This window comes from Pelmatolapia mariae, linkage group LG15 (assembly GCF_036321145.2).
Source record: "Pelmatolapia mariae isolate MD_Pm_ZW linkage group LG15, Pm_UMD_F_2, whole genome shotgun sequence".
Taxonomy (NCBI): Eukaryota; Metazoa; Chordata; class Actinopteri; order Cichliformes; family Cichlidae; genus Pelmatolapia; species Pelmatolapia mariae.
The window spans coordinates 23,619,762-23,641,883 of NC_086240.1; the positions used below are offsets into that span (position 1 = coordinate 23,619,762).

The window sequence follows — 22,122 nt, forward strand, 5'->3', positions numbered from 1 at the left end:
AACACTAACAGTGCTTTATAGGCTAAAAATGTGTCATAAAAAGTTTTTATTTCCTGCTATATGGGAATTAACCGAAGAGTGAGTTCATTTTTAAATGCACCCTGTAACTGTCAGACCATTTATAACTCACTAATAATTAATTTATGATTGGCAGGGTTGAGCCTTCCTGCAGTGACAGCCTGCTGCCTTAACTCGCTGCTGTTTGTCTTCCATAGTATAAATGTCTTTGAGTCAGTTGACGTCCCACAGTGGTGAGATGATTTACTGTCACAGTGAATTACACCGCACAGTGGCCTATAGGGGGGAAACTCTACAGCAGGAAATGTCAAACATGCTCTCAACAGAATTCTCTCTGTCAAGAATAAGCACAGAAATTTTAGCATATGAATGAACGTAAATATATATGTAACCCCCAAAGTCAGCTAATCTGGATAATACTAGATTGCGTATTGATTGCTTATTTACTTGTCTTTTTTGTAAGGGTTCAACTTCATAAACTATTTATTGATCCCATCATATCATTATGCATCTTTATTGCTTCTTTTTTCAAACCACAGCTTGTATATAAAAGGTCGACTAAGCTATTTTGGAGACCTAAATTCAGCTTTTTGAGGCAAATCACTTTGTTTTTGGGGCTTATTGAGCACAAGACAACCGCACCATAAAAAACACCCTGACTATCTAATGTCTGCTTTACTTTAAATAGAACCAGAACAAACAAAACTTCAAACTAGTAATTTGGAATCTACACTCACCAGAAAAACGTCACATAAATCAAATGTAAACCATAACTACAGGATTCCACATCTGCTGGCCATTAATGCAGGATTGAGGCACTGGACTATGTCCATCTTTTATAAATAAATCTGATCCACAAGAATCACAAACAGGTCCAGCCAAATAACACTAGTTGCTTAAATAAAAATCTAATGAATATAAAATCAGATGGAACCATTTAGAGCATATTCATCCCAGTCAGCTGAAACAATGATTACAAGAAGACCACAGTGAGATAAAATCTGTATAGTTCTGTTATTATGTCATTTGTTTACTATAATTATGCAAAGATAACCAAATTAGTTCCACAGTATATCCTATTGTAAAACAAGCATTTTATTCATTTTTGTGCATTGTTTAATTTTTAAACCTGCATTATTCTCTGAGAAAATGTATTAGCTGGTAGTTCCTAAGCCTGAAGCAGCTGTGAAATATTTGGGTGGGACTCCTTAGCCTCAGGAAAAAACAGTAGCTCTGGTTGTCATTAAGAGGGTCCTAAAGCATTTAATAATATATTCTTAAAACTAATAATAATCAAAAACAGTACTACAGTAAATAAAAACCACTGTGGAGGTTTTAAGATGGTAAGCTAACCTCTTCATGGTCTTTGGGGAAAGGTTTTTCTCCAGGTCTCTCTCCAGGTCTTGTACTGATAGGGTGTAGGACTCTGGACAGTAGTCAGTCTCCTCGTCATATGCGTGGTCCAGCAGTGTTCGAGCCCATGTCCCCATATCGTAGGGTGGCATCATCCCACCAAGCTCCGATGGCAAGATCTCTGGGTGGATGAGCTGATGGAGGCTGTTTAGGTTGTTACCATGCATGAAAATCTGCAAAGGGAAGAGATGCACAGGGAAACAATTTAGACCAGAGGTCTCCAACTCCAGTCCTCCAGAGCTACTGTCCTGCAGCTTTGCATCCCTACTGTAACGCAGCTGAATCAAATGGTTGAATTACCTCTTCAGCATGACATCAAGTTTGGCAAAGGTCTAGTAACAAGCCATTCAAATTACTTTATTAAAAGGAGACCATATGAATTCCAGCTTGCTAATAGTTTTCACTTATCATCCACATTAAAGTGGGTCTCTGAGAAGAACAATATGGCTCTCTGTGTGGTTATTTTTACTGTTAGACTGTCTGTGGTCCCAATTTGGAGGGTGCTTTTTCACTTGATTTTGCACCAGCTGAAAGACGGATTATAGACAAATCTCTTGGCTTACCCTCTTCCTTGTCTTGTCTTTAAGAAAGGGTCGGATGACAGTGTAGAGAGCGTGAATGTACCAGGGCTGGTTCACAAAGTGGATCCCTCCAAATCTGGCAGGAAAACTGTCCTGTAGGAAACACAAGAAAAAACAAAACAGATGAATATGGTATCTGGAGGTCAGCAGAATATGGTGTAAATATATATCTATCTCTCTCTCTCTATATATATATATATATATATGTGTGTGTGTGTGTGTGTTTTACAAAGTTGTATGTCAGTACTGAGCTATGCCCTTATATAATATTCCTGCCAGTTTCCAAGTTCTAATAACCTCTTAATGTTCACCTATGATTATGTTACTTTTTTATTTTTGTGGTATTATTTGTTTTGACGAACAAGAACAGACAACTCTATATGTCAAGCAGAAAGACTGAAAATAGCAGAAAAATATCACCAGTGAAAGATGTTTAACCAGAAACGAGTTCATATGGTGACTAAAAACATATGCAAAACAATGCACACCAAACAAAGGATACAAGATAAACTGTAAACTACATATTGCCATGGAAACTTCTGCTGCAAATTCATTAATCACCATTATATTGTGCAGCCTTTTGTAAAAAGTGCCAGTCTCAATCAAAATGAGTTTTTTCACCATTGTTTCAGTACGAGTCAAAGAAAAATTACCTGAGTGAGTTTCCTGTCTCTTTTCATTAGATTAGTTTTGTAAATGGCCTCTAATCTCATAGTCAATAGGAAATGGTCTGCAGTGGCTGCAGGACAAGCCCAGAGGGAAATGAGGCCTTGTTCATACAGGTTAGTGTGTGTACTCTGAGCCTAACTCAGTGATTCCTAGAATGTGGACACCATTATAATAATTATGCTCCAGTCCATGTGTATGAATCATCGTTTGGCCGTAGTCCAGCAGTATGGTGAAGACTGTACAGCAATCTGACATAACAGAGCTGGCTGATAAAAATGGCTTGGGGAAAATGTTTATATAAAACATGTTGGCAATGTGTGGGAGAGACAGTGACAGTGTCTGAGGTCAGTGCAGCTTTGTAAATCAGGATTTGACTGATATGAATCATCATGGCCCAAAGTCACTTCAAGTGATTGTGCTCTGATAGCAGTAATGTCAGCTTATACACTGTACAAAGCTTTGATCAAGAGCCATATAAAATTTAAAGACATATAAGACTATATTTACAACAAACCTAACAGAACTGGTAGGTTAGTTCAGGATCAGAGAATGATTTATATTAATTGAGGCAACCTTCAGAATTTTCCTTTAGAGTAACAATCACGCCAAAATTAACCTCTAAACAACAAAGTAATGGGCCAATCATCATTTACTGTAAATCTTCATTCCCTGCAAAGAGCAGCACCACCAACACACCCAATATTTCAAGACAAGAAATGTTTCATTGACTGCATAAGATGTGCCATTTGCCAAATATAAATTCCATATATTTATTACATTGTATATTTATATATGTCCAAATGCCCTGTGACAAACTGGCAGCCAGTCCATGGTATAGTCTGCATCTCAACCAGTGACAGCTGGGATAGCCCATAATTAGATACGAAGAAGAAGATGGATGGATGGTAAGTTTCATAATAAGATGCAGTATTCAGCATTTTGACAAACATACTCCCCTAATGATTTTTTCATAATATAAACATAAAATGGTTGAAAATCTTTTCAAACACATTTTTTCTACCATTCATCCTTTCTCTTCTGCTTATCCATAACAGGGTCATGGGGGTTGGAACCTATCCAAGCTACCATAGGGCAAGAGGCAGGGTACACACTGGACAGATCTCCAGGGCTAACACACACAGACAACCATTCACAGTTGTGAGAAGTGTGAAAATATTTTAAAAAAATAAAAAATAAAAAAATAAACAAAAGAAAAGCTGTATGCTGTCTCAACAAGTATAGTTTTTGTTTTTTTTTAAAGCCAAGTAAACAAAGAGGAAATTGTAAATCCATTGTCTGAGGTATACAGCACAACTTGACCTACTTCCAAGGTGGATGGAAGAGACAAAAATGTCTAAGAAAGTCAAAAACTAATGCAGCACTTCTGTCATGTTTGCTTGTTAGCATCACAGTGGCTCAGCGACTAGCACTGTTGCCTCACAGCAAGAGGGTCACAAGCTCGCTTCTGTGTGGAGTTTGCATGTTCTCCCTGTGTTTGCATGACTTTCCTCTAGTAGCTCTGGTTTCCCCTGCCTTTGAAAAACATGCATTTTCAATCTTGCTTGATATCTGTACAGGATAGTCTTCCAGAAAATATCCTCAATCTTAAGAGTTGCTAAATAAATAAATACTTTATTTACATATCATGAAGTTGATCTAAGTTATTGTTTTTCCATCATTTCCTGCAATTTAAATTTTCTTTTAACTTCGTTGTTGTTGAAAAATGTGGACAACACTAACAATGGTAGTCCTCTGTGTTTAATGTACTCATTCATACATTTTTAAAAAGCTGTCATGGTCTGTAGATTTTACTATTTCCAGTCTTCAGTACTGACTTCTGATTAGGGTCTTTGTGTTGCTGGAGCGTACTGTAACACTTGGTTTTATTACTGTTTTCAGTTTCAAGAGGTTTGGTTGAGTTTGATTTCTGTTAATTTCCACTCTTACTTTACTATAATGAGCTTTTTAATATTTTAGAATTCCAATTATATTACCACTCCAGCCTATCTATATTTGATCCTGTGTGTACCGGTTTATTATCCTAGCCTCTCCAGTATCCTCCTGTATCTTGTTAAATCCTTATCTCCGTGTTCAGTGATCCCCAGTTGAGTTTCTTCCTGTTTTATTTTGATAGTTCCCCATCGCTTGTGTTTTGCTGTTAGTTTTACTTTTTTATTTTTCCGGTCTGATTGTTCTTGTTACCTAGCTAACATCCCCCTGTGTTTTGCATTCACCCCTGGAAACTCTAAAATATGACAAAAGCTGCACATTTAAGATGATTTCATTTGTCTGTTTCTGTGTAGCCTACACATATTCAAATATGTAAACAAGGATTAACTTAACATCGCACAAGAAATGCTGGTTAATGTTTCAGATGTTGTGTATTTGTTGCAAAAATATTCAACCTCATGTTCAGATGATAAGAAATAACAAAGAAATGTATTTTGGTCCAATGGAGGTCGGACAGCTCGTCTCTCAGCTGTCAGACCCCTCAGTGCTTCTTTTTGATTCTGAACCTCTGGCCTGCCCTCTGCTCTGACAGACATTTTTTCACTTTGATGAAGGGACCTACTACATTATACATGAAATAGTAAAAAATGGAATATGAGATGTAGGCCCTCTGCTGCGCTGGAGGGACAGAAGGAGGAGAAAAAGAAACAGGCACTAAAGGATTGATCTGCCTTCGCACAAGTGATGTCTGAAGGAAAAGAAAGAGGGAGGAGGTGTTCAAATACAGGTTGGGGACACTACAGTGAGAATAAAAGGAGATCCAAAAGGGAAAGATGTAAGAAGATCTCGAGGACTGAGGATGGAGAACGAATTAAAGGCTTAAATTAATGGGAAGGTGGGTTTTTTTGGGTGTTCAGCTTTTGTTTTCCTTTGATGAAATATAGGTGAAAAGAATCACCAAGGAGATAGCAAGAGGTAATATGAATGGATGAAGAATAGCTGAAAAAATCGATTTTCAACACTTTTAGACAGATTTTATATAATATTATTCATTGGACAAGTCTAACACAAGAGCTTGCAGATGATTTGAGTCAGTATTCGTCCAATCTAACTTCAATCCAGATGCTGAGGTTGATTTTTACATTTTTTTCCACTCAGCTGAGCAGACAAATCTCTTTACAAGTCATAAAGGGAAGGCTGGTGTATGTCATTATGCAGATTCTGACTATGACTACTGTATGACTTGTCTTTCCTGAAGCATCACCTGGTTGTGTCCCCTTTTATAAATCCCAAAATAGAACTAAATCTGTATTTACCAGGGAATAAAAATCCACTGGATAATTCACAACTATTAAAAATCTTGCATGTGACTAGGGCTGGGCCATATTATACCGTTCACGGTAATACCGGTACAATGTTAGGCAACGATAAGAAAATGAAATATCGCGATAGAAGATGGGTAAACGCGCATGCGCAGTGCCTTTGTTTTCATACACACATGGCCAAAAAAGCATGGCGGCAACGGAGAATGAGAAGGGAGAAAGCGGATCGTTGAGTGAAGCGAATGAACCAGAACTAGTTTGTAAAAATGGTGCCACTTCAGTGATGTGGAACTGGTTTGGTGTTTGTCCGTCAGATACACAACAAAGCACAGTTTTTTGTAGAACATGCAAGCCGTATTTGTGGGACTAAGGCGCTCGTAAATCTGGGAGTAATCTGGGTCCTAAACTCCGTCGCTTTCCGGTCCCAAAGTCAAACAAACACTGCAGCATCACTGAGAGTTAAATAAACTGTCTAAATTCTTTCATCTTTAATTAAACGATCAGCATTGCTGCTTTACCAGGTGTAACTATGAAGTTTAACATCCAGGCACCCATGAAAACAGAATTTATTACACTTAACGGAGTTAGAAGCTAGCAGGAAGTTAGCGGAAGTTAGCTCGCTAGTTTCGCTAGTTACCTGAGCATTATATAGCATGTTCTGACTGAGAGATTTCTGAAAAAATTCAAAGGTACAGCTCTGCTATCACTTCCAACATAAATGAAGACAGGAAACTAAACAGCAGTGACATTTGTAAGGTTACTGAAGTTGGGCTAGCTGGTATATAATGAGGTGCTACGTGATCTCTAGCGACACAGCTATGTTAGCATAACATAAACAGTGAATCTGGAGGAATCAACGCTAACACTTTTCCACTCGATAAAAGTTAACGTGAGGGTTCCTGATGGTTAGAGACAAATGCAATTGCATGGCAGGATGCTGTAAACGGACCAAACTTCAGTCAGGAGAACAACTGAGACAATCCATCCACAATACGAGGTTAGTCAATAATATGCTGCAACAACACGGGAATAGAGCAGCTGTGATAGAATACAGCATTAATGAATCAATGGTACAGAAGTGGAAGAAGCAAGAAGTATGAGTTGAATAAAGTTGGATTTATCTGACTGCTTTGTTTCGCTTAATGTGCCTTATAATCCCGTGCACCTTATGGTCTGAAAAATACGTATTTGACTTTTTTATTTGGCACACTGTGGTTTCATGTTGTAAAGCACCTCTTTTTAACTTCAGTGGATATTATACATGGTTATGCTCGGGATATGTCAGCCCATTTCTACTGGAAATGCCTTTTGGTTAAACTTTCAGCAAGGAATTTGCATTTGCACTGTTAAATTTTTATATAGCTTTAATGCACATAAAAACAGCTGCTTGTTTAAGTGAAAATACATGAATGGGGTTTTTTTGCGCTAGTAAAGTTGTGGAGTTGTATTTTGTCTCCCGTCAATTATATCGTCAGTTACATCGTTATCGCAAATTTTCAAATATATATCGTGATAAATATTTTTGGCCATATCGCCCTGCTCTACATGTGACTTATGAAATGGTATGGTAAAAACATTTTTCAGCGAATATTACAGATTCCCACAAGGCCAAATATCATAATATAATAAAAAATAATACTAAAACAATTCATATCAAGTTGCTACATAGATTTGTTTGCCTACACGTGTTCATATGTGGGCATGTGGGTTTAGGTCAGTCATCATCTCAAAATAAGAGAAAACAGAAGTATGATTTTCTGTCTTTTGGTTTGATTTTATAGTTAAATGTGACTGTGTGTTTGCAGGGAGACAACTGTTATTTTCTTTTTGACCCGGTGTATGTGTTTGTCAGTAAAAGACTGCTGTGTGTGGGAAGGGAACGTTGAAGAGTGGAGGATTAACATTTAAAAACAGAATAAATTAGTTCAACTATAAGCCTAAAGAAAAAAAGAGAAATGCAATTGACTTATGACTTATCATACCTGGCCACTTATGTTCACTAATTATAGTAGGATAAATCCTCTCCTAAAGTGGAAAATAAACTCCCTGGTGCGTGTGTGTGTGCATGTGTGTGTGTGTGTGTGTGTGTGTGTGTCTAACCTACAGTTCTAATGCTGTTTTAATTTTTGTGTTTGGGCCACACAGCATGCATTTTAGAAGTGGATTCTCTCCTAATGAGAGAATGTTAATACCCTTCTGCTCCACAGCAATTGTATCTGTTCTTGGGGAGATGGCAGGATGATCAGGCACTGGAAAATTGCGGTCTTTGCCTGGAGACTTTTAAAAAATAGCAAAATTTGGTCTGTGAATTCAAAAGTGAAGAAATGATCCACTGTCTTTTAAACTACTGCTAAAATTATTAGGTTAAGCTATTTTTTCTATTCGTCATTTTCATTTGTATGATTTTTGGCAGTATATCGAAGATCTTGTTACGTCAATGAAGTGTTTCACCAAAGGCAGGTGAGTCGCCGTGGGCTCTGTCTTTTTAATATGTGTTTATATAAACTTTGCAGATGATTGGGTAATACTTCAGAAACAACCACCAAACGAGAAAAACGGTAGTAATAGAACTCAGAAACTCATGCCAGGAGGTAGATTTTGTAAAGTCTGAAAACAGTTTGATTCCCTCTCAGAGCACTTGAATTGCAGTTTACTAAATGGTTATTTTCTTGGTTGTTTGGCCTACCCCGCGTTTAAGTGGAACCTTTTTTTTCACCTAGAGTTTTTGCCATGACCTGGTCTTATTTAAAAAAAAAAAAAAAAAAAACATATTCAAACTAATTGCCAAATACACAGGCTGTGCAGTCAGTAAATCCAAGCTGCCAAATTCCAGAAACCAGACAGTCAAAACTACTTCCGCATTTACTTTGATGTTTGGCTCCTGGGAGGCAAAATTCGATTCTAAGCAAATGAGCGAGTGAGGGGATTTATTTTTGGACTCCTGCTCCAGGTCACTGCTGTGTGTGTTCAGTTACTGCAAAAGGTTGACAAGAATTAGAGGTGACAGCAGATGGAGACAGGTCCAAGCGAACATGTGGAAATTAGGAGAATTTTTATTTATTTATTTCAATTTATTAAGGCTGAATTTGTACATTTAGACGTTGCTTCATCTCTCTCCTTCCCCTCTCCCGAGAGCCTGTGGCTTCACTGACGAGGATAAACACATTAGAAATGATTTTCTCTTCAAAGCTTGGTTCGCCATAGAAAGCAGCACCAACCTCCTGCTTAGTGACATGAGGCAATCCAACAGATTTCCGTCTAAATCTAACCTGGGGCCACAACCTGCAAAATGCAGCACAAAAGCTGCCAATCTTGTTGGTGATGGTCGCTTTTTTTGTCTACAGTAATTACAGTAATGACTGGGAATTAGTCTTCATTTTTCTTAAAATGAGACTATACTAAAAGGAAAAACCACTTAATTTTTCCCTCCCACTGTGACTTTGAGCTAAAAGAGACGGGCATGTTTGGTATGTGTTAAAACCCAGCACATTCTGCCATGGTGATGCTTACCTGCTCCACCTAGGGAAATAAAACACTGTGTATCAATCACAAGATTTTATTTGGAGCTTATATTTAGTGAATACTTTGAATACTTATGCAGACAATTAGCAGTGGATTTGTCTTGGCAGGTAAGCTGAGCATTTTATTACATTTTCATAACAGAGATATTATGAGTTATAACTTTTAAATATTCCTTTTAAATCAGCATTTAAGCAATAGTTTTAAATGGCAGTATTAGATTTTCCTGAAAGCTCTGATGACACTAAATAAGCACTGACCTTTTATAAGGTCAAAATTAATACTAGACTATTTGGATGATTTAACAACAACAAAATATTAAAGGAAATTAGTTTGACAAGCCAAGAAATGTGTTAGATAGTCATTAAGAATATTATTTATGACAAAAAAAACAAAAATCTGCGATCTTAGTTGTTCTTGGAATAAAACTTTAACTTCCTGTAAACTGATGGGAATGAGTGAGGAAAACAAACCAACGTTTGGATGCACAGAAATGAAAAAAAAAAAAAAATCTGTCAAGTGGGACGAAAAGTAATCAGGCTTTTCACGTTGTAACCATGACAGCCTCTTTTGTCCCACATGACTTACAGTCAGGTCCATAAATATTGGGACATCGACACAATTCTAACATTTTTGGCTCTATACACCACCACAATGGATTCCAAATGAAACGAACAAGACATGCTTTAACTGCAGACTGTCAGCTTTTATTTGAGGGTATTTACATCCAAATCAGGTGAACGGTGTAGGAATTACAACAGTTTGCAAATGTGCCTCCCACTTCTTGAGGGACCAAAAGTAATGGGACAGAATAAGAACCATAAATCAAACATTCATTTTTTAATACTTGGTTGCAAATCCTTTACAGTCAATCACAGCCTGAAGTCTGGAACACATAGACATCACCAGACGCCGGGTTTCATCCCTGGTGATGCTCTGCCAGGCCTCTACTGCAACAGTCTTCAGTTCCTGCTTGTTCTTGGGGTATTTTCCCTTCAGTTTTGTCTTCAGCAAGTGAAATACATGCTCAATCGGATTCAGTTCAGGTGATTGACTTGGCCATTGCAAAACAGTCCACTTCTTTCCCTTCAAAAACTCTTTGGTTGCTTTTGCAGTATGCTTTGGGTCGTTGTCCACCTGCACTGTGAAGCGCCGTCCAATGAGTTTTGAAGCATTTGTCTGAATATGAGCAGATAATATTGCACGAAACACTTCAGAATTCATTGTGCTGCTTTTGTCAGCAGTCCATCATCAATAAATACAAGAGAACCAGTTCCACTGGCAGCCATACATGCCCACGCCATGACACTTCCACCACAATGCTTCACTGATGAGGTGGTATGCTTAGGATCATGAGCAGTTCCTTTCCTTCTCCATACTCTTCTCTTCCCATCACTCTGGTACAAGTTGATGTTGGTCTCATCTGTCCATAGGATGTTGTTCCAGAACTGCGACGGCTTTTTCAGATGTCGTTTGGCAAACTCTTATCTGGCCTGCCTGTTTTTGGGGCTCACCAAAGGTTTACATCTTGTGGTGAACCCTCTGTATTCACACTGGTGGAGTCTCCTCTTGATTGTTGACTTTGACACACATACACCTACCTCCTAGAGAGTGTTCTTGATCTGGCCAACTGTTGTGAAGGGTGTTTTCTTCACCAGGGAAAGGATTCTTTGGTCATCCACCACAGTTGTGTCCCGTGGTCTTCCTAGTTTTTTGGTGTTGCTGAGCTCACCAGTGCGTTCCTTCTTTTTGGGAATGTTCTAAACAGTTGTTTTGGCCACGCCTGATGTTTTTGCAATCTCTCTGATGGGTTTGTTTTGTTTTTTCAGCCTAATGATGGCTTGCTTCACTGGTAGTGACAGCTCTTTGGATCTCATCCTGGCAGTTGACAGCAACAGGTTCAAAAAGCAAACAGCACACTTGAAATGAACTCTGGACCTTTTATTTGTTCATTGTAATTGGGGTAATGAGGGAATAACACACACCTGGCCATGGAACAGCTGAGAAGCCAATTGTCCCATTACTTTTGGTCCCTAAACTGTCATAATTCCTATACTGTTCACCTGATTTGGATGTAAATACCCTCAAATAAAAGCTGACAGTCTGCAGTTAAAGCATGTCTTGTTCGTTTCATTTGGAATCCATTGTGGTTGTGTATAGAGCCAAAAATGTTAGAATTGTGTCGATGTCCCAATATTTATGGACCTGACTGTAAATGCAACATCAGCATAGGTTCTCCAGTGTTTCTGGACTTCTGGTATCATAAATCATGAACTGATAGGCTGACACGAACACTGTGGGTCACACACCGTGTCTGTTCAGAGGCGCACAGACACACAGCAGTAATGACATGTGATTTACCCTTAATGGTTGGGGCAAAGAACAGATGAAGTCAGCCAATCATCAGCAGCCACAGCTGCTTCTTTTGTGAAACGTCTGTTCAGCAAGAATATAAGCTGCACTGTGGTGACTGAAGTAGTGAGTCTTCCTTAAGGAGACCAAATGTGTCTTTTAATAGACAGAAAATATTCAGGGTTTTCAATTTATAGCATTTGGATGTCATTACTGGAGTAAATAAGGACAAATATTTAAAAATCAATATGGGCTGCAAAGGACATGCTAATCTTTCAGTACACATTCTATTAAATTCATTTAATCTTCAGTCTTACTTTCCTCAAGTTTCTTAACCCATTATTATTCTATGAGTGTCAACACATGTTAATTAACATGCTGTAAGGATGCTGCTAATGTGAGAGATTCAGCCAAAAGACTAATTTTCATCTGTTGTACCTGCACATAAATGTTATAAATTAAAATATGCTAACAGGACACACAAAAGCAGACACAGCAACATATGGTGTCCTCATTAACCTTATGAGACAAATTTTCTTTGACATCATGTAAATATTCTGTTGCCTGCTGGTTTGACATTTAATTTCTGGCATAGCCCATACGTTTGGTAAAGAAAGATAAAAAAATATCCATATCTACCACATCATGTAATATAAAGAAAACACATTTAGTTTTATTTGATCTATATACACATTTTCCAAGTCTTTTAAAGATGAGATGGATATCCTTAAATGCCCCCAAACACTTGCTACACAAATCTTTTGTCTGACAGAGGCAGTAGAAACCTAAAGGGGAGGAGCTAAAACATCAGTATATCAGACCATGGATGAACTGAGGGGCTGGATGAAAGACCAGAAGATATTATTTTTATCCATAAAATATGCAAAGCTACTCAAATACAGGTCAAAAATGAAAATATATAGATGAAATGTGGATCATAGATCCCCTTTACTTCCTCCCATTTTGGCATTTGTCATGATCGCTGCTCTTCTCTCCTTTTTTTGGTAATTTTAATTTTTTGCTCTAGGTGTTCTTGTTTGTTTTTCCATGTTTTTCATTTATTATTTAGGTGGGATTTCCATTTATTCAATAGCATTATGTGACTTCAGTTCTTGTAATGTTTGAATTTCAGTTACTGTTTGTATTTATATCCATCCATCCACTCTTTCACACTTATCCAATTCAGAGGTCTGGAGCCTATCCCAACTGTATTTCTAGAGTTATTAATTCCCTCAGGGTTTCCCTCTGTCTCATCCTCCTGTTATCCCGCTTTGTAAAGTTAACTTATATCTCTGTTTTCCTGTTTCACTTATTGTCACTCACTTCCTGTTTTATTTGTCTCTTGTCTCTTGCATTTACTTTTACTTTGTCTCTTTGTCTAGATTAAGTTCAGCTGTGTCTTGTTTCCCTCCTGTTTCCACTTACCTGCTAACCCTCATGTGCATAAATAGTTCAGTGCTTCTCCTCACTCTCTCTGTTACTCACCTGTCTTCTCATTGTTTGTTCCTCAAGGTTTTTGTGTTTCTGTTTATTTTTGAACTTTTGAAATCCTGACCTTTAGCCTCAATAAACTTCTTGTTGTGTGTTAATTTAGTCTGCTTCAATTATCAGCATTTGGGTCTCTCTATCACTCTTGAATACATGACCGTATCATGTCATGAAATGATACCCAAATAGGAGAAATCAGAGCATTGGTTAGGGCTATTTGCTTCAGTGAATGAATGCACATTTACTATTAATATGACAGCAGATTGAGTTAAAATAAACTGCAGTGTGTTTAATGTGATTATGGGACATGCCAGTGTGCCACAGAGTGTAACATTGTAGCTCACTGATCTGCTTAATGGTTTCTGGATATAACTGAGGTTCTGTGACACTACTATGTAAGATATATTGCATAATAAATGTTACAAGGATCAGTGGATTAGATAATATGATTGCTCTTGGTCTTTTCAATGAATTTGTAGACACTATAATCAAGAATGTTAATATATAACAACCTATAACAACAAAAAGCCAAAGAACCTTGGAAAACTACTCCTAAACCACATTCTGAATGTGAGTGTTCTTCACATGCTCTAACTCTTCAGTCACTGAATTTGAAATTTAATGACAGCAAAGGCAATTTACCAAACCAAACAAAACACGCAGGAAAAACAAAAGCAGCAGGGCTCTGATAGTCAAAGGAGACCAAAGAAAGATAAAACAGTAAGAGTTAGTACACAGTATTTTCCACATATTTTCTACCCTTGCTGCTTTAAATTCTTTTCAAGATATTGTAATTTGGTGTGTTTGACTTTGGCTCTTTCTCAAAGCAAAAGCAAAACACTACCTGCAGTTTAAAACTTGCAGCGTTTACAGAGAAACACTTCAGAGTGCTACCCAGCATGACTGAAAGGAGTTTGCCGGTAAAGGTATTATGTAACTGTCAGGGCAGGTGAATATTTAATGACTATAGTGATGTACCTTTCAAAAATAGTTGGATCAAGAGACAAACTGGTGTGTGAAAAGCAGCAGTGCTCTGAGATTTATTCAAATTTACATTATTAGGTGATCTAAAGCAAAACACTGCATGTTTAGACAAAATGCCCTTTTCCCTTAGATATATTAGTCCACTTATTAATCATACAGCTTTTTCTTCTGAATCTTTCCCCAGATATATTATTATTATATAATATTAGATTAGATTATTAGATATAAAAAGTAAAAGAGTAAAATGTTCTTGACACAGATACTCTAAAACACATGTGTCAAACAAAAGGCCCGCGGGCCACATCTGGCCTGGCGGACATTTATATCTGGCCTGCGAGATCATTTTATATAGATTTATTATTATTGTTATGCATGGCCCGGCGATATGAGGCGCTAATAACACACAAACTACAGATCCCAAAATGCAGCACTGCAGCCTCCTTGTCAAACGCTAGGCTAGCTGGAACATTCCCGCCTCAATCAAGTCAAACTTCTGTAATTGCGAAGCTAGCCGCTCACAATGGCGAAGAGAAAAGTTAATTCTGAAAACAGAGCCTTTCAGCACTGGTGGGAGACTGAATATATGTTTACAAACATTGCCGGTAAACCCGTGTGTCTTATTTGTGGAGCTAATGTGGCTGTAATTAAGGAATGTAATTTAAGACAGCACTACGAGACAAAACATCAGGATAAGCTGAAAAACCTAAATGCAGAGCAGAAACTACAGAAAGTAGAAGAGCTAAAGAAGAATCTGACATTTCAGCAGACTTTTTTCACCAGAGCAAAATCACAAAGTGAAGCTGTTGTGAAAGCAAGTTTTATTGTAGCAGAAGAGATAGCCAAATCAGCCCGGCCATTTACCGAGGGAGAGTTTCTGCAGAGCTGCATGACGAAGGTGTGCGACATCTTGTGTCCAGACAAAACGCAGATTTTGGCAAATGTGAGCCTGAGCAGAAATGTATGTCAGAGTGTAACCGACATGAAACTGCCCTGGGACAAACTTGTTGGACTTACAACAGATGGAGCACCGGTGTTGTGTGGTGAAAAAAAGTGGACTAGTCGGCAGGATGCGAGTAAAGATGCAGGAGAATAACTGTACCGGTGAGTTATCAGCATATCACTGCATCATACACCAGGAAACGCTGTGTGGTAAAGTCCTAAAAATGGAGCATGTAGTGATCACCGTGACGCAGACCGTAAATTTGATCCGACGTAAAGGTTTAAATCACCGTCAATTTCAGTCTTTTATGTGGGAAATAGATTCAGAGTTTGCCGACATTCCTTATCATACAGAGGTCCGTTGGCTGAGTTGTGGAACAATTCTCAATAGAGTTTTTGAGCTCAGCAAGGAAATCTGTCAGTTCATGGACATGGCATGTATGATGCGGTGAAGGCATTTGATGCGGTGACAAATGCACCAGTGCAACTTGCCTCACTTTCCCTGTTGCCAAGTAATGTTGAACCAAGTCAGCGCAACAGTATTCCCAAATGCGCAATTTGCTGATAAACGGAGCGCACTGAGTTCGCACGGCGCTTTGGTGACTTTGAAGCACAAAATGAGAATTTCGAGCTGCTTCACAACCCATTTACAATTGACGTGGAAACTGCACCTGTGCAGATTCAGATGAGGCTGCATTCTAATCGTACACTCAAGGCAAAGTACGACACTGAATGGCCTGCACAGTTTATTAGTTCCATTCCTGAAGCAATGCCCAGCTCCGTCTACATGCAGCTCCAACCTTGTGTATGCTTTCATTTATTTTTTCTGGGGATTTTTGGCAGCATGTTCATATTTCTAACTTACATAATTTTGACAGGATATATTTTAATGGAGAGCAAAATATTTAAAGTTTATTTTTTTATGTTTATTTATTCTGGAATTGTATTCCTGTCTGTATTCATATTTATGTTTAAAAAACATTGTTTTAGTGTGTTCAATAAATGTTTATCTTGTTTGGCCTGCGACCTAAAGTGTGCCTTGAGTTTTGGCCCCCTGTGCAATTGAGTTTGACACCCCTGCTCTAAAAGTTACCGGTGATACAGGCTGCAAAGAGAACCTTTTAAAATGTTAACCACTGGTTCATTGTCATAAAGTACTATAATTGTTTTAGGATTGCTGAGAGCTCCACAGTGGGCAGGCACCTCTGATTGGATATAATTATGGTTGGACTGTAGCCCAGCAGGTTGGCAAAGTGTTGAATGTGGAAAAGCTAAAACATAAAGTGGTGAGAAAGTCTTTTGAGTGGAAATGTTGTGGGTATAAAACAAAATCTGGACCAAATGTTCAAGAAAAGGGAGTCATATCTAAGGAGTCTCTTTTTTTAGTTTCATGTTGGCAGAACAATCCTAACAACATCTTTGTTTTTTTATTTTTTTATTAACATAACTGAATAAAACCAATCAAGCTCTATTTTCTGATAACACAAGTAACAATTTGATTCAGTTTCAGGCGGCAGGCAAGAAGAAGTAAAAGAAGAGTTTCTCTCAGAACAGCTTTCACACAGCAACAGGAAAAAGAGACAGACAGATCTTTGGTGGGTAAACCATGTATTTTATGTCTGAACCTGCTGAACCTGTAAGATCAGGTCACACAGAGCTACTGTAAGTCACAGCCTGCTCATTTATTATTTAGTTTAGCAAACGGGAGCTGTGACAGCAGCTCGAGACATGATGGAGCCAGACAATGGGAAGCAGATCCACAACATCTCCTAGTTTGCTTTTATCGTTAACCCATTCAGACCTGAAGATTTTCTGGACAAGCAAGTGAAAGTAGTAAACCTATTGCAGAAATTCAGCTTGTAAAAAACATTAAAAGCATCTCTGACACATTGAGTTGAAGCAGACTGGATTTAATTTTCCTTTTATAGGTGCTCTTTGGTCACTTGAATTCAGAGGACAAGCAATCCTTACTAAGTTGTTAAAAGTTGTTACCTCAAAATGTATATTTACTCCCCTTACCTCAGTCTCAAAGTGTATATATATATTTATTCTTCTTATACTTAGTCTTCTTATATTTATTGTTGTTCTTTTGCACTGTATGGAACTGGAGCCACGTCGTCTCGTCTCTCTATATACTGAACTGTATATAGCAGAGATGACAATGAAGTTTACTTTAACTTTGACTATAGTGTACATGGTAAAATTGGACTCCAAGGCTGGATACGGTAAAATTAGTCCATTATTCGTAGGCAGAGGTGATAGTTTTGACTTATGAGGGATGAATATAGTCCACCTCAGGCCTTTCAGTTAGTCCTGAAGGAGAAGTGCCAAAAGCTGGAGAAGCAAAGGATTAAACAATTGTGAAGCCGGAAGTCTTTGACATTTGTGTTTTGCTTGTTGCCTGTGGTTTTTCTATGTTTTTCTGTTTTATTTTCCCTCTTAAACCCTAACTGTTCATTGAAGATCTCTGTAAAAAGTCACAAAGTGCTGCTCGTAGATGATCATTGGATTTGTGAGGTTCAGTTTCTAATTTTGTAGAGTTTTAATCTTATAATCCATATCACCTTGAGGTGAAAAAACTAAACTGGTGCTATATAAATACCGCAAATATATCTCAAATGTATGTACTGTTCAAAACAGTATTTTATCTTCTTCTTTTGGCTGCTCCCTTTAAGTATCGCTACAGCAGATCATCTGTCTCAATCCCACCCTCATCCAAGCATCTGCTTCTGTCACACCGGCCCTCTGCACGCCCTACTTCACTACATCCATGAATCTTTTCTTGCTGCTGGGCAGCTCCATCGTTAACACCCCTTGTCCAGTATATCCACTATTCTTCCTCTTCACAGGCCAAACCATGTCAGCTCTGTCTCTCTCTGTGTCTCTATGCTGCTCAACGTGAGCTGTCCCTCTGATATACTCATTCCTAATCCTGTGCCTTCTGGTTGTCATGTCTTTTTGTCAGTGCCACTGTCTCCAAACCATACATCATCTACTATCCTGTAAGCCCATACTTTCACACTTGCTGCTATCCTTCAGTCACAAATCACTGCTGACACACTCTCCTCCACTCTCTTTCTCACCTGTCTTGTGTACTGTCTTTTGCTTTGTAGGGTTGACCCTAGGTATTTAAACTCACCCACCTTCATTATTCTACTCCTTGCACATTCACTTTTACACATCTCTCTCACATTTACACACACGTATTCTGTCTTGTTTCTACTGACTTGTCATTCACAATATCTCCAGAGGATACCTCCACCTCTCCAGGCTCTCTTCCACCTCTTCCTACTCTAACAGCAGATCACAATGTCATCTGTGAACATCACAGTCCACAGAGACTCCTGTCTGGCCTCATCTGTCAGCCTGTCCATCACAACTGTAAAGAAAAAGGGGCTCAGAGGTGATCCCTGAAGTAATCCCACCCCAACTTTAAACCCATCTGTTACTCCTACAGCACACCTCACCACTGTCATGCTATTCCCTGCACCAGTTGATAACATGTCCTGCAGCAGCCTCACAAACTTCTCTATAATGCATGACTTCCTCATAAAATACCACGGTTTATCTCTTGACATCGATCTTTTCATTTATAATAAAAAACACCGAAAACTCTGTTCATGCCGCTATAAACACATTTTGTTTCCTAATCTTTGTAATCATTAAGGGGGTTGTTGTTGACTTCTACATAATGTCATTGCAAACAATCCTTTCTTAGAATATATTCCTCTCGGCGTACTTGCATCCCAGTATTTCCAGAAACACATCTGTAACGTCCAAGAGTTTTGTCGGTGAGTTCGAGTCTATCAGCACTCCACTAGCAAGCAGCAGACGTAACCAAATCTGACGTGTGTCGTCCAGCACTCTGTGATTCTGAGTTGTGGTCATACTTTCGCTCTGTCTCGCTCCGTCATGCTTTTTCAGTCTTTCTACAACAGATCAGGTTGATGAGCACTCTCTATTTTCTGCTCTGCTTCTGTCACTTCCCATCTGAACTGGGATGAGTAAACGTGTCCTCCAGTAAAAGTGAGTTTCTGAGAGAAAAAAGTCAACATCCATTTGAGTGTTTTTTTCTTGTCTTTCTCAGGATTTAAAGTGTAGCCTGGAGTTACAACATTGTTTGCTGCTGGCCTGTTCTTTATCAAAGTCGTCTGAGTGAAGTTAATGCTGAACCTAAAAAAAGGAGGGGGAAACGAAGGGTGGATCTTCCTGTAAGTGACAGAAAATGCTCTGTTTCATGTCACCGTTCTGGGACAGGAGTGTACAGCAGTGCCACTTCGATAATCCCTGAAGGCTGAATTTTTTTACCCATGTTGAAAAACAAACCAGCTCCTCCAATAAAATAACCCTTGTACTCCACTTTTCTAAAGAATAAACGCAGCAGTGGTTCAACCTTGGGCTCCACTTCCATCTTTTATTTCCCTGGAGCCTTTTATCCAATCAAGGACTCAAGAGTCATCCTCCTCCTGCTGTTGCTCTATATCCACTCAGTACATTTTCATCTGTCTTTTTTCCAAAACCTTTTAAACAATCAGACCTATTTGCTCTGTAATGATGCTCAAATTGTTTATTCTATTTGTTCCTTTCTGGGATCATATTGTTTATATTAAACCCCTCTCTAGTTTTGATATCTACCTTAAAAACAAATATTGCCCATAATGTTAGATATATGTTTTTTTTTCACCAGTTTGTAGTGCTATCCATCTACATTTTTTTGGTATAAGTTTTCAAAGAGGACAGATATTGCCAAATTTGAGAAACTCACCAGAACAGTCCTGATGGATAAACAGCACTTAAAACAGCCAGCATTTAGTTCAAGCATCCCCTAGAATTGTTTTTGTCATGCATGATGTGCTCTTTTTTTAAGCCTTCTTAGCTACTTTTATTTTTAGCACATTCATGCTATCATGGTTAAAATGTATGATGGAAAATACTCTCTGGCATAACACAGTATGATTGCAATAAAAACGGATTTATTTCATTTTCATGCAACAGTTAAATGGTCCAGGTGTTATTTGCTTACCAATTGGCCTGGAAAAGCTAACACTGACACACTGAAAAAAAGCACTAGCAGAAATATAAACGCTGTTGTCTATTGTATATTAAATAACTTTGCAGAGTAATTGCATTTTGCTGTGTTGCTGAAATCTTGTGAAGCTTTAAGGTGCAGTAGGCCGAGCGCTTTTAAGAGATTGCTGAGAAAAATGCACAACTGATTCCTGCTGAGAACAGATTCTCAATAACCAATCTTATTAATTTCCTTAAATTTCTGGGTAGGCTTCTATCACAGACTTGTATGACTATTTCATAATGGTTGGGTCAGATTCTCAGTTACTTAGTAAAAATGTCATGGAGATTAGAAGCATGATCCAATAGATAACATGCAAACAACATGTAATCCTACCACCAGATGGATGCACTGCACCTTATACTAAAATACGATTTTTTTTCTTTTTCTGCAAATAAAACGTAGCTTACAGTTCAAATCAAGTCATTTACACAAATATATAGAACTATAAATAGTCATATATATATATGTCAGATGCCTTTTTCATTATAAGCACTCCATCACAAGCAAAGTATCCTTAACATTCCACTTATAAAATAATTACAAATCTTATCTAAGTTGATTATACCCACTTAGCTTTTATAATCTGATTACATAATCCTAACTACATGTAGTCCATTACTTGCAAATCCTGGATTTCACCTACAGCATTATAAATGTAAAGCATGTGAGGAAGTGGGATGAGATTCATGGTAAAATTTCCACCTGCAGCTAAACTGGCTCACATGTAGAGTAAGAAATCATCGTTTGAAGTTCATATCTTTTTCCTCTCAGCCTGCACAGGTGCAACATGCACCCATGTTTTATTTGAAGCCTCCCTCAGCATGGCCATTCAGTGTTGATCAGTATAACCTTGGTTTGCACTTAATTACAATGAATCAAATCAATGCACATAGAGCAAATTGCAAGTAAAAGGCTGTTAATGCACATCTTCGAGAAGAGCAGCAATTTATGCCAAAATATGGCATTTACATATATATAAATCATTCCTAATTATAAAGATGCTTCAGTTTATGTAAAAAGACCAGAGGCTTGAAAAATATAATGAGGCAATGAACACTTACACAGCATCCCAGGTATCTAAGTAACCTTATAGCTTATTTCCTGCACAAAACTGAGACTGAGAGGAAAGGTTACACCAATTAAACTCTCAGCAGGATATACTGCCAACTCCACTCAGGAGCTCTGAGAGAGAAATTAAGTTTTTCCCCAACAGAGAGATCAGAAATGTATTTAAATCTCTCTATATATTTTAATTCCGCCTCCTGTGAATTTTCTCTGCCATATCAGGTCTTTGCTAAATTGACAGGTTAATGAACCTGAACATTCAACTCCATCCTTCACAGCGGTGCTATAGTCTATGTTATGTGATAATAAAGGAGGTTTGTTTCTGAATTGGCTGGAGTTCACAAAGGAACAAGCAAATGGTAAGCTCTCTTTTAAAAATCTGCTAGAGGACTTCTTAGCACTGCCAGGTTTCTGCCCCTGGTCACTCTCTCTCTCTCTCTCTCTCTCTCTCTCTCTCTCTCTCTCTCTCTCTCTCTCTCTCTCTCTCACTCGCTGTTTGTGTGTGTGTTCGGTGGAGTTGACCTGAGTGTCCAGATTGTGGGCTGAAGCTCAACAGATCTTGTCTTCCTGCCAAACAGACGGAGGGCAGAGGAGAGTGAGACGTAGCAGCAGAGGGCTGATTTTGCCTATCCTTCCTGGTTCACCACTGCATCATGCAAACTGCTAATCTTCATTGAGTCCCTGGATATTAGGGGTGCAACCCAAAGCTGCTATCTGCATTTGCATTTATAAAAAAAATCATAAAAAAAAT

At 38.3% G+C, this 22,122-nt stretch overlaps 1 protein-coding gene across 1 annotated transcript in view; it reads right to left on the minus strand.

Annotated features, from left to right (window-relative positions):
• clvs2 (clavesin 2) overlaps positions 1-22,122 on the minus strand; it is a 53,889-nt gene that overhangs the window by 10,123 nt on the left and 21,644 nt on the right. The window contains exons 4-5 of the mRNA XM_063495177.1: positions 1,995-2,105; positions 1,372-1,604 (exon numbers count right to left, since the gene is read on the minus strand). Of these exons, the coding sequence (XP_063351247.1) occupies positions 1,372-1,604; positions 1,995-2,105 (344 nt within the window). The remainder of the gene's footprint in view (positions 1-1,371; positions 1,605-1,994; positions 2,106-22,122) is intronic.